Source organism: Trachinotus anak, unplaced genomic scaffold, assembly GCF_046630095.1.
Source record: "Trachinotus anak isolate AG129_WGS33_773 ecotype Australia unplaced genomic scaffold, CSIRO_AGI_Tana_v1 ptg000014l, whole genome shotgun sequence".
In the NCBI taxonomy this organism is placed as follows: Eukaryota; Metazoa; Chordata; class Actinopteri; order Carangiformes; family Carangidae; genus Trachinotus; species Trachinotus anak.
The window spans coordinates 12,545,033-12,557,694 of NW_027273865.1; the positions used below are offsets into that span (position 1 = coordinate 12,545,033).

At 40.5% G+C, this 12,662-nt stretch overlaps 1 protein-coding gene across 1 annotated transcript; it reads left to right on the forward strand.

Moving 5' to 3' along the window:
- Positions 1 to 3,024: 3,024 nt before the first annotated feature.
- On the forward strand, positions 3,025 to 8,329 carry olfcu1 (olfactory receptor C family, u1). Its single transcript, XM_071496646.1, has 12 exons — positions 3,025 to 3,849; positions 4,073 to 4,337; positions 4,491 to 4,601; positions 4,777 to 4,929; positions 5,029 to 5,229; positions 5,366 to 5,959; positions 6,089 to 6,219; positions 6,398 to 6,494; positions 6,707 to 6,830; positions 6,962 to 7,434; positions 7,540 to 7,620; positions 7,835 to 8,329. The coding sequence occupies exons 1-12, from the start codon at positions 3,473 to 3,475 to the stop codon at positions 8,189 to 8,191; spliced, it is 2,964 nt and encodes a 987-aa protein (XP_071352747.1). The 5' UTR covers positions 3,025 to 3,472; the 3' UTR covers positions 8,192 to 8,329.
- The last annotated feature ends 4,333 nt before the right edge of the window (positions 8,330 to 12,662 follow it).

Below are 12,662 nucleotides of genomic sequence, written 5' to 3' on the forward strand. Positions count from 1 at the left end.
GCCTTGTACACATTGTACTCTGGCCTGAATTCTGACACATTCAACAACTCACTTTCCACATTCTGTAGATCTTCCTGTCCAGTGCATAACGCTCCTCCAGCTTCTATCCAGCCTGCTGGAGGTGGAGCAAATCTACACTGAAATGTGTATTCCCAAAACTGGTTTACCTGAAATATATTCAAAACTTTGTGGTATATAAACAATGACAATATATTATTCTTGCAAATACCAGATCAGATTGCAAGGTTAAATTCGCACCATATTATTTCCATAGGTGTTGTTGTGGTTTAGGTCAGGACGTATTTTTAACATGAAGTCCCTGAGCCCTGGTATTTCTCCTCGACGGATGGCAATGCTAAGTGTTCCACCCAGGTACGGCATGAGGTGGGGGGTCTGGAGCACAGCAACTGTTGTCCAGGCTTCACTGGCCATCCACTGCAGGCCTGTCACATTCTGCCTCACCACCTGTACATTGCAAGTATAAAAAATAATACTGCCATGCCACAAAAGTAATATCTAGTTTCCACATTTGATGTCAGGTACAGGTGTAATCCTGTGTTTCCAAAGTGTTATGAGCAACATGAGGCATATCATCATAACTACAATTCAGCGTAATTTAAATAAGTGATCTCACTCGAGGTATGACTTTTTCAAGGACTTACTATTTGGTGTGTTTCAACCAAATATTATTGTAAATTACTGAATGAAATATTTCAGTTTGTCTAGTGAAACATTAAGTTATATAATTATATAGGTATAATTTAAAGCCAAACCTCCTCCATGAGGTTAATCATGTGACTCTCATGTGCAAACACAATGACCACACGAGCTGTGGATTTCTTCATCACATCCACAATCCTCCTTAGTTCAGCTGGGTTGTCACCCCAGGGCAAAATCTCTGTGTAGGCCAGGCAACCTCCACCAGATGGACCCAGGTCTGACTGGAAGGATCGGGCAGCATGGAGTCCATAATCATCATCACTGATCAGCAGACCTGCCCAAGTCCAGCCAAAGTGTTTTAGAATCTGAATCATAGCACGCACCTGAGTGAATAGAGAATTTTAAATGTTGTGTGCATGCTGGAATATTTTTGCACAGAAAATCTGTCTCTATAGCTACTATTTTTGCCATTCTGTCGCATCATCAAATCCATATAGCTTTACTAATGACACACAAAACGCATATTTCAATACATATAAGTTAATCATCTCAGAGTCCATGGAACTACATGGCTGCACTCCTTGGTAGCAAATAATGCACATCAGTATATATTTTAAGTTCTTGTTTGCTGCTTGAGTTTACCTGAAAAGTATCACTTGGTATTGTTCTGAAGAAGGATGGAAAGCGTTGCCGATCACTCAGACAGGAACATGTGGCAAAGTAACTCACCTGTGAGATACACAAGGGGGATTCATTTCCTGCCGTGTAGTTGAAAACTGAAAAGTTAATCATGTAAATTCACCAAAATAGAACATATCAAAAGCATTCTCTGATGGCAAGTGGAAAAACTTACAATGGGTAGTTTGTATAAACCTGTCACACTTGACATGGCAATTGTAAATGTTGAGTATACATCACCCACAATCCCCAGGACTGGAGGGGACCCCAAACAGTTTTCATTCAAAAGAAACTGCTCCTCTTGACCACTGGCCAGTGACAATGAAGCACGAAATCCAATTCCAAGGGAGGCACAGTTATCATACAGACTGTATCCCAGAGTCACATTAGGCAGCAGGTTTGAGTTTCTGTTGATCTCATCAATAGCAAAGGCCATGGTCACGGCATGTCTGAATCCTGGAGGGTCAAAGCTGGCACAAAAATGTCTCCATTAACGACATTAACAAAGTATCAACTGTAAGAACATGGCACAAATGTACAAAACACCGGCTGATGTCACTCATAAATCACCTCTCCTGAAATCTTATTTTAATATGTCAGTATTTAAAAACACCTGTATTTTATACTGTAAAATTTTGATCCCTGTTATGTACACATGTTTTTGAAAAGTCTCACCACAGCTCTTTCATGTTATTTTCTACCTTAAACATTCTGGGTAGTAAAAGTAATCAGCACTGTCTCCTGCCATATGTGAGTGAAACTCACCCTTCACAACGTGGTTGATTTGGCTCTGAGATGAAGGAAAGCTCAGGAAAGACAGATGTGTAGTGGACTTCAAACAGCCCACCCAGAACCACATCACCAGCTTTGTGCATCCCATTAAGATGAAACTTCCTCCGTAACTTACAAGACAAGGAAAGAGATGAAAACACAGGCAGTAAGAAAGAGGAGGAGAACAAAATCAAGACACACAAGATCAGGTGTGTGTCAACAAATGCCCCCATAACTGCCCTCCTCCTTTCACCCCTGTTTCTAAACCTTTTGCACAGTCACTTGATTTTATACACAGGAGTATGTCATCTGCTTCATTCATTTACGTCATTGTTTGTTTAATCTTGTACACCACCCATTGTGGCAAGTGATATTGAGACATGGAGGGCCTAATACAGATTACATAGCCACATTGTCAAATGTTATTCGATGAGATGAGATGAGATGAGATGAGATGAGATGAGATGAGATGAGATGAGATTAATGCAGTGAAATTAGTTGAGTAAAAATCCACTGCATACATGTTTGTGTTCACATTTCAATTGGCCCATGCACAGTGACTTATACGCAAGTCAGTGAGTGAATTATCCAGTTTATTTTTTATAGACAGCCATTCTTACCTGGAACGCAAATTTTGCTATGAGCATGTCCACTAGATGGTAGCAGTATACCAAACCATTTTCTGAGGTCTCCAATTTAAGTATAAATGGCAACCATTTTTTCAAATAAGACTAACTATAGTGGTATTCATCTTTCAGACATTACCAAAATACCAATATTTCCTGTAATATTTAATATTTTTTTGATTGTTTGATTAAAGAGTACATTTCTTAGGTCTTCGCAATCTTAAAATGCAATGATTGAATGAAAATGAAAATGTAATTGTTTAAATTGATTTGAATTATTAAGATTCCAAGGAGCTGTTTCTTCAAAATTCTTATCATCCTGTAATTTATACTTTCTATGGTAACTTGCAGTTGTTCCAGTGTTGGCTTTATAGTTTGGTATTTCTTGGTTAAAGTGAATATGCACTCAAAATCTAGCAAATCACACCCTGCTCATTCATTTCATTTATGTGTTTATTATAAGTCTGGAATAAAAACACAGAGGGACAAAAAGCATGACTTGCCTTCATTCACTGTCATCATCTCAAGCAAGACAGACACCAACAGACTTCAATATGAGATGTGCACATGCGCCACATCTTGTCTTCTCTCCTGTGTCTTTGCTTTGCATTTTCATGACGTGATGACTCACATGACCTATGAAATGAAGCAAGTATTGCAGTTTATATAGTCTACTCCATTAGCCTTTCAGAGACTGTATTTGGAGAACCATTGTCTCCAGCAGATACACAGTCTTTATGGGGTCAGTATGGACACTGCACTCAACCCTGTTTGGGGCCTCTGGGTGGCTACTTGTTTGGACCTTCTTTAGCCTTCTTTCTCCAGTGTTTTCTGATGTCCCTAAAAGGGCAAAGGAAAATAAAGAACTAAGTTTGGAGGGAGGTATGGTGAAAGAAGAAGAGACTGTAACAGAGAGATTGAATGGTTTGGGGATACAGGGAGTGAGTGTTTTTGATTCTAGTTTACCTCAGTGTGTGAAACTGGTAGACAGTGAGTCTCTGGCCCTGCAGAAAAAAGGGGATATTGTGATCGGTGGGTTTTTCCCTCTGCATTATGTGGCCCCTAAGCCACAACACAGCTACTCCAGCAAACCTCAGCTCACACCTTGCAGCGGGTGAGTGTGAGGATACTGTTGATATCTGCTATATTTTCATTCGGATTTGTTTTTCTTTGTCCTATATTCATATATCTCAATTTTTACACAAATGAGTGACTGAAATCATTTCCTCTTGCTGTGATTAGATGCTTCTACACTGTTTACATGTTTGTGTTATGAAACTGTGTTTTCTCATGATGAATTCTAAAGAATGCATTCAGCTATATTTAATTTTCTGCAGCTTTGACCACAGAGCCTTCCGCTGGATGATGACAATGGTCTTTGCAGTGGAGGAAATTAACCATGATCCAAGCCTGTTACCAGGTGTTAAACTAGGCTACCGGATCATGGACAGCTGTGACCATGTCCACACCAGCATGCAAGCTCTTTTTTCTTTAATCAGCCACTCCAAAGCTCTGACAATTAAGGTGAAAGAAATGGAAGAAACTGGAAACAGATTAAATATGGCAAAGGACAGGGGCACCAGAGTGAAGACGGAAAAGAAAGTAGAAAAAACAAGAAAAAAAAGGATGCTGACCACAGTGGAAGATAGCAGTGCTAAGGGTAGCACAGTGTTGTCTCACAATCTGGAAAATAATCAAAATTACTTAATAGGAAATGTGACAGAGGAGAGAATGGATATGAGTATACAATCTGAGACTTTGCCCTCATGCTTGTCTGGTTCTCCTGTGCCTGTTGTGATTGGCCTTGCGTCCTCTTCCCCTACAAGAGCTGTAGCTCACACTCTTGGCCCTTTCAACATCCCACTGGTAAGAAAGAAATGAAAAGACAGGATCGTACACAGTGCTTTATTTTTACTGTCCCTCCTTTCATCACTTGATTCTGTAAGAAATCACACAGCAGCATTTAAGAATGTTCAATAATGTGTTCTCCTGCTCCCTGTTTCATTTCAGTAAAGGTAAAGTTAACTTTATCTCCTTATAGGTGAGTTATTTTGCCACTTGTACCTGTCTGACTGACAAACATGTGTACCCATCATTCTTGCGGACTGTGCCGAGTGATCTCTTTCAAGTTAGAGGCCTTGTACAGCTGGTCACTTTCTTAGACTGGCTCTGGGTGGGAACAATAGGGACCACAGTGAGATAAAACTTCATTTTTTTACAGCAACATAAGTGAGTTAAACACATATACATGATTTAAAAAAAATAAAATAAAACATTTCTCTTTATATTTCAGGATGTCTACAGTCAATATGGCATCCAAGCTTTCTCTAACCAGTTTAGACAGCAAGGTGGGTGTGTTGCATTTCATCTGACTATCCCCGCATCACCTTCTGTGGCTCAGATACAAGAAATGGCAGACAGGTTGCAGAGTTCATCTGCACAGGTCATCGTGGTCTTTGCCACAGAGGGACAGCTCCTGGATCTGCTCTTAGAGGTAAGCACTCTACATCTCAATTACAGTATATAGGCATAAGATCCAACATACTGTGCAGTATATAACCTTAATTAGGAAGGTAAAAAAAATGTCTGTGCTAATTATAGTCATCATTTCTTAATGTATGCCTTCCCAGCTGGCTCAGAGAAATGTTACAGGGATCCAGTGGGTAGCTAGTGAAGCCTGGGTGACCGCCAGCCTGCTGACCTCAAGCGGCTTCCACTCTCTCTTAGAGGGCACGTTGGGCTTCTCCTTCCCTGGAGTCAGAATCCCTGGCTTGAGAGATTTCCTGCTGAATGTCCGCCCCTCTCCTGAACCAGGAATGGAATTTGTCAACATGTTCTGGGAAGAGCTGTTTGGCTGTAAGCTAGACTTTGGAGGAGACAGGTCCAAAGAGAATGAAATAGATAATGTGGACAACTTAATAGGACTGGATGATTTTGGTTACAATCCAGACTCTCAAAACAATTCTGGGTCTTTGTTTGGGCCTATTTTAGGGCAAAAAAGCACATTTAAAAGGTTGGATAATGAAAAGCCTGTATGCACAGGTTCAGAGGATCTGAGGCACACTGTCAGCAGTTATACTGATGTATCTCAGGTCAGAATATCCTACAATGTGTACAAAGCTGTATATGCCATCGCCCATGCTCTGCACAATTTACTGAACTGTGATTCTGCAGGACTTAACCAGGGAATATGTGAGAAACAGAAATCATTTACGTCTAGGCAGGTGAGTTAAACAGTATAAAACATATAGATCATTGTTCATGTGATTATTATTATTTTATTCAAAGTTTTTGTGTCATTCTTTTGGCCTCTTGTTCTCTGCTCTTTGTTTATTCTTTCTCCTTTCTTTTAGTTGCTGGATCATCTGAAGACAGTAAATTTCACCAACCAGTTTGGGGAGAAGGTACATTTTGACTCCAACGGAGAGCCGGTCCCTCTGTATGACATCATTAATTGGCAGAAGGACAGCAAGGGTGAAATTAGGTGGAATATTATACTTAAAGACAAAGGAACACAACTATCTGTTTAAGTAATCTTTATTAAGAAGCTTTATTTATGTTTATTGTGGCTATGTTAGCATTCAGCTGAATTATGATGAGAAACTGTCATACAAATTGTTTGGCCTGAAATGTATTTTTACAGAGTTTCATGCTGTGTTTAGATTTGTCAAAGTGGGAAGCTATGATGGTTCGGCTCCACTGGGACAACAGTTGCAGATGGAGCGGAGCACCATTGTATGGACAAAAGGACAGTCACAGGTCGGTCATATGTCCCCTTAAATGATTTCCTGGACATCTTTAAAAAAGGATTTAAGTTTCTTTATGGGATACAAAAATTTGAAAAATGACCTGGCCTACATCATCAAAATTGCTATCATTTTTTAATATAAAAATGTCTTTGTTTCTATAAGCTTCTGTTGTGCCGAAAGAAATCTTGATTTGTAATTCCATACCATTCTCTCTTTGGCCAGGTGCCTGTATCTCAGTGTAGTGCCCCATGCCCCTCTGGCAGCAGGCAGGCCCGACGTCCAGGAGAGCCTCACTGCTGCTTTGATTGTTTGCCCTGTGCTGATGGAGAGATCAGCAACCAGACTGGTAGCCCCTATATGCTTTCTTTATTCATTCATGTTACAACTTCTGCAAGAAGCAGGAGGCCATCACAACCACAGAAATGTTGCACAAAGCATCTGTGTCGGCTTATGTCTCTAATGCATGTGTCCCCAAAGGTTCCATTGAGTGCACAAAATGTCCCGAGTTTTACTGGTCAGACAAAGAAAAGGTGAAATGTATTGCCGGGGTTGAAGAATTTCTGTCTTTCTCTGACACCATGGGCATCATCCTGGTCGTACTCACCCTGCTGGGTGTTGTCCTGACAACCATCATTACCACTGTCTTTCACCACTTCCGCTCTACACCCATCGTCAAGGCCAACAACTCAGAAATAAGTTTTTTACTTCTCCTGTCACTCAAGCTGTGCTTCTTGTGTTCCCTGGTGTTCATTGGCCAGCCGTCTGTGTGGACATGCAGGCTCCGCCAGGCAGCATTTGGGATCAGCTTTGTCCTTTGCCTGTCCTGCCTGCTTGTTAAGACCATTGTAGTTCTCTTGGCCTTCCAGGCAAATGTACCTGGTTACAGGGCTCTGAAGCTGTTTGGGCCATCTCAACAGAGGACTCTCATCCTCTGCACGACAACTCCTCAGGTGGGAGGGTTATAAAACCACAACTCATTTTATTCTCAAGTTGTGACCATTTAAGAGTTTTGTGGGCATTTTTTAGAACTGTTTATGTTCTTATCTTGTCCTCAGGTATGTCTCTGTGCTGGTTGGCTGTTGGGTGCACCTCCCTTCCCATTCAGGAACCCAAGCTATCAAGCCACAACTGGAAAAGTAAGGATGACATGCTTTGATGAAACCCATAGTGTCTTTTTTGATCCTGCAATTGGGAGTCACCAGAGAAAATGCTCAAATCCAACACAGAGGGGCTTTACTGTTTATTACTGAAATCAGAAAGAAACTAAAAACATTCAAATTAAATTTTATTTCACACCTTCATTCAACTTGTGCAATACATACTGATTGATCTGTTGTTGGACATAATTAGATTGTTGTGGAGTGTAAGGAGCCATGGCCTCCTGGATTTTACCTGGTCCTGGGCTACATTGGTCTACTGGCCTTCCTCTGCCTCCTCCTGGCGTTCCTTGGACGCAAGCTACCTGATGCGTTCAATGAAGCAAAGCTCATCACCTTCAGCATGCTGATCTTCTGGGCCGTGTGGATCTCTTTCATCCCAGCATATGTCAGCTCTCCTGGGAAGTTCACTGTGGCTGTGGAAATATTTGCTATATTAGCCTCCAGTTTTGGACTGTTATTGTGTATTTTTGTACCCAAATGTTACATAATTTTACTGCATCCTGAACGAAACATTAAGAAAGGCATGACTGGAAAATATCCCAGATGAACTTAATGCACATGTATGTTGTAAGTAGTCATTTTAAGTGCCTGACAAGCATACAGAAACACTTAATTTTGAAATCATGAAAATACATTTTCAGCCTTTTTTTTAAGTTTAAATATTTGAATGTAAAACAAAATAAAATGCCAGATGAAACATTTTCTATCTTTTGATGCTAATAAGATGCTTCAAGTAGGGGCCCGACCGAAAATTTGCATCATTACTGTGAACACTGTATAACATAACAATATGAGTGGAGTGTTTCCAGTCTGCCCATTAACTATATCCACTTATCCTTGCAGGTGGTAGGGGGGGCCATGGGTGTACAATTAAAGTAATAACCTGAGCAGAAATGTGAAGGCTCTCCTTAGTGACCTTATTCAAAGATCTGCATATTAAACAAAACTAGTTCAAAACCTAGTATGGCTGGACCACTTATGGTCAAATCCTGACTTTATAATCTTAATGTTGTCTGACAAAATCACCAAAGACATAAATGAAATACAAAGGCTGAGCTGTGATTTCAGCTGGGCTATATTTCCTTATAAAATGATCACTCAGAGAAAGGTAGAAGAGACTATCTTTCTTTTTTTAAAGTTATTTTTCAGGCCTTTGCTTTTATTACAGTTGTAGTGAGAGAGAGAAACTGGAAAACTGGGGAGAGGGAAAGAGAGGATAACACGCAGCAAAGGGCTTCAGGCCAGACTTGAACCTGGGCTGCCATGGCAAGGACTCAGCCCAAAAGGTGTGCTCTACCAGGTGAAACCTAGGGCCATCTTGACACAAATAGATATATCTTTCTTAATCTGTCTCTCACACAGAGCACAGCCCCTGTCTAAGATCCACATTAGTTTAGCCTTCATTTACTTCCAACTCCAGAATGTAACAGACTTTCATTAGAGGCAGGTCTAACTCCTTCGGTTTTATATGTAGAATTGGTCATAGCTGTTAGCATGAAGCCTTGTTATCAATGACCTCTCTTTCCTTCCCTCTCTCCTGCTCTCTCTGCGTGGTGTGTTGGATGTTTAATTATTCCTCTGCCTCCTTTATTAATAATGATACATGTAATGAAAGTAGTTAATTTGTGTAGTGGAAACGCTCCTCCTCTGAAACCAGAGCGGGTCAGTAGACTGCTTATAACAAGATGTGTAGCCCTAAGCCCCCATTCGGCATCCATACACAGTCCAGTCATGTACCAGGTTTATACCCAATTTGAAAAAAAAGTCTCTAAATGTAGCGACAAACTAGCAACACTGAAGACTGTAAACACCCTGCTAGTAGAACCTATTTGCACGAGAATCTCCAACTCAGTGACGAGGTACTCAGTTGATCAGTGGTAGAAATATCATAGCTCAGTCAGGGATTCAGTCAGTCAGTCAGTCAGTCAGTCAGTAAGGGGCATTCCTGGTTATAGGGCTGGCCCTGCTGTCATGATCCAGCCAAAAATCGGGTATAATTACTTGCTTTTATTCACTTGTTGGGCATACAGGCTTAATTTTTGCTCGGGCTTACTCCTTCAGTAAAAGTGAAAGCGTTGCCTGTCTGTCACAGTACACAGTCTGACCTGATCTTGATGCACAGTTGTACACTTTTTTCTGGTTCTTGGTGTCTGTATCCCTGTGTCATACCCTCTGCTCCTCCCCCCTCTGCATATTATCCACACATCATGGTCTAAAAGCCTTTTTTATTTATTTATTTATTTATGGAAATCTGTGTTTCTCTAAAAACAATGAAGTAATTACTGAAAATCACCACAGATATTTGTGGTGATTTTTTTTTCAGTGTGGTGTTAGATAGTTGTTCCCTAAGGACAAAAGCCTGACCATGTTATAATACATTAGCTCATAGTATTTTGTAAATGAAAAGATCCTAACCTAACCTAACCTAAAAAATCATAACCCCACTGACTGTGGATCAACCAAAACTCAAGCTCGCAGGTATGGCAGGGTAGAAATTATTGTCATTTTACAGCTTTTACTTGGCTGTTATTTCTTGGCAGTTTCTCCACATTACAACATAATTACTATGTAAATACTACATAATTAATGGCCTACTTGACTGTCATGATCTTATTAATATCTTCACATTATTATATAATTACTACGCAATTTCCCATATTTTCCCAACAAACTTCAAAGACCACTTCTCTCTTCTATCTTTATTTCTTAAAAATATACATTAAAGTGAAACGTATAATTATACTTATTTATTTGCTTCTACACTGTACTGCATTTGCAATGCTGCAATATCAGTTACATATAGCTGTCACTGCCCAGTCAATACACATATGAAATACATTACTTTTAAATATAAGTAAACATTGAATAGAATTTCTTTTAAAGTTATTTTTGTTCTATGCCATACGGTGTATAAGATGCATTTACCATCTTAAAGAACAAATTCCACCATTAGGAACACAGTGGCAGGCATTACATCACCTAGTATGTCATACTGTATGGCAGACCTTGAATGTCTATTGTTTACTGTTTGAATGCAAAGGAACTCACATCAGATCCAGCTTGTCCTGCCCACCTGACTTACCTCCACCTCAACCTACAGAACTTCAACAGTTGGCATCTGATGAAGGTAAAAACACAGTGTGAGCAGCTTGCCTCACTCTGATGCCCCGCCCACATTATTCTGTCGTCCTGGATCACCAGCTCCTCGCCGACAGGCTTAGTTCCATCAAACAACCCCACATTGACAAATTCAGTGTTCCCGCCTGTGCCTCTCTGCCAGTTGATGATATCATAATAGGGGATGGAGTCGCCCTTGAGGTCAAAATCCACCTCCTCCCCGTCAATGTTAAATGTCACCTCCTGGAGGTAGTATTGGAGCTTGAAAACCAATAGATTATATGAAACACTGTAAAACGCCTCAAACAAGCTTTTCTGTATCATACTGTAACAGTAAGAAAACTGCATTATACCTGCCATGGATGTATGTCATCACTTTGAGCACATGAGTTGTTTTGGAAAGGCCCACTGCCGGGTTGACAGAGAAGGATGTTGTGCAGGGAATGAGCAATCGCATATACAGCCTTATAGACATTATAGGCCACTCTAGGGCTGGATGTATTCATATAGGCTGAATGCTGCTCCAACAAGGACTCCTGCCCTGAGCAGGGGGGCATCTGGGAGCCAGAGGATGGAGAAGGACTGCAACCATACAGAGCCTCCCACAGCTCATGCACCAGAAGATTATCAGGATACCTTGTAGGGTTTACTGTCTGCAGGTAGCCACTGAGTCTGGAGATATGACCTTTTCTGATGCCAAACCCAATGGTGCCCCCCAGGTAGGGGTAATACTCGCTCCCTGTGAAGACAGATGCTGTGACCCAGGCCTCACTAGCCACCCACTGGATACCAGTGATGTTCTGCTTCATGTAGTCTCTCAAGAAGGGAGTCATCTCCCCCTCAGCTGAAAATGCCACCACCACTTTTGCGGGAGAGCTACGCATCACCTTTACAGAAGAGTTGCAGATGATGGAGAAGGAGAGGGTTTTACAAGGAGGGTAACAATAACAATAAGAAAGACTCAGAGGTACATAATGTGAAAGTTTATATAGTCACACATCATAATGTTACACATCAACCAAAGAGACAGAGAGAGAGAGAGAGAGAGAGAGAGAGAGAGAGAGCAAAGAATTAGGCAAGTTATATACACTATTTGACCTTGCATCTCATTACTGTCAGAGTGCCTCTGGATTGGACATCAGCAGTCCCGCCTAATTTACTCAAGTGGCTTAATTCAAACTGAATGAAAAAAGTAACTGTGATGTAACAGTGATGTTCAGCATTAGATGAAACTGATGCTGATTCAACTTCATAGTCTTTTTGGACTGTTAGAATTTGTTAAAAAATGTTTAAAATATTTTGAATAACATGTAGATTTTTCACACAGCATTTACTGGATGTGCTTTATTCAACATATTGAAAGAAACAAGCTGTGATGCAATGATAACCCACATGGACACGCACATGCTTATTTACACAGTAGAGTGGGCAAGATAGTTAATGAAGCAGACACAAATTCACTCAAGTAGGAAATACTAATGAAAAAATGTAAACTACAGAAAAAAAAAAAATGTGTTAGGTAACATACTCGCTGTCTGTACAGAATGTGTGCTTTTAAGTCATTGGTTCCACTCATGTCTGAAAAAACCGAGACAGCTTTATTTACACAGGCCATATGATTGCTCACTTTTCATAATTCCTACAATTTGAAACTTCTTTTTTTGGCTCCAGGTTGTGTTTCTTCACTTTTATATGCACAACTACAGTGATTCTGTGTTTGACCGTGAGCACTGTCAAACACGGATGACCACGCAGCTTTGCTGTGAACGCATCCAGTGACAGTGACGGAGGACCAAAGCTGCTGTGCTGCTGAAGAACAGGAATAATGCCATAGTTGGAACAGGTTCCTGTGATCCTTTAATCATTACAATTTTATTTTTTATTAAGTAAAACTTGAACGG

Coding starts and splice junctions, on each gene's coding strand:
- olfcu1 (XM_071496646.1), top strand. CDS start 3,473: ATGGGGTCAGTATGGACACTGCACTCAACCCTGTTTGGGGCCTCTGGG. Junction 4,930..5,028: donor TGGGAACAATAGGGACCACA/GTGAGATAAAAC, acceptor TTTATATTTCAG/GATGTCTACAGTCAATATGG. Junction 5,960..6,088: donor AATCATTTACGTCTAGGCAG/GTGAGTTAAACA, acceptor CCTTTCTTTTAG/TTGCTGGATCATCTGAAGAC.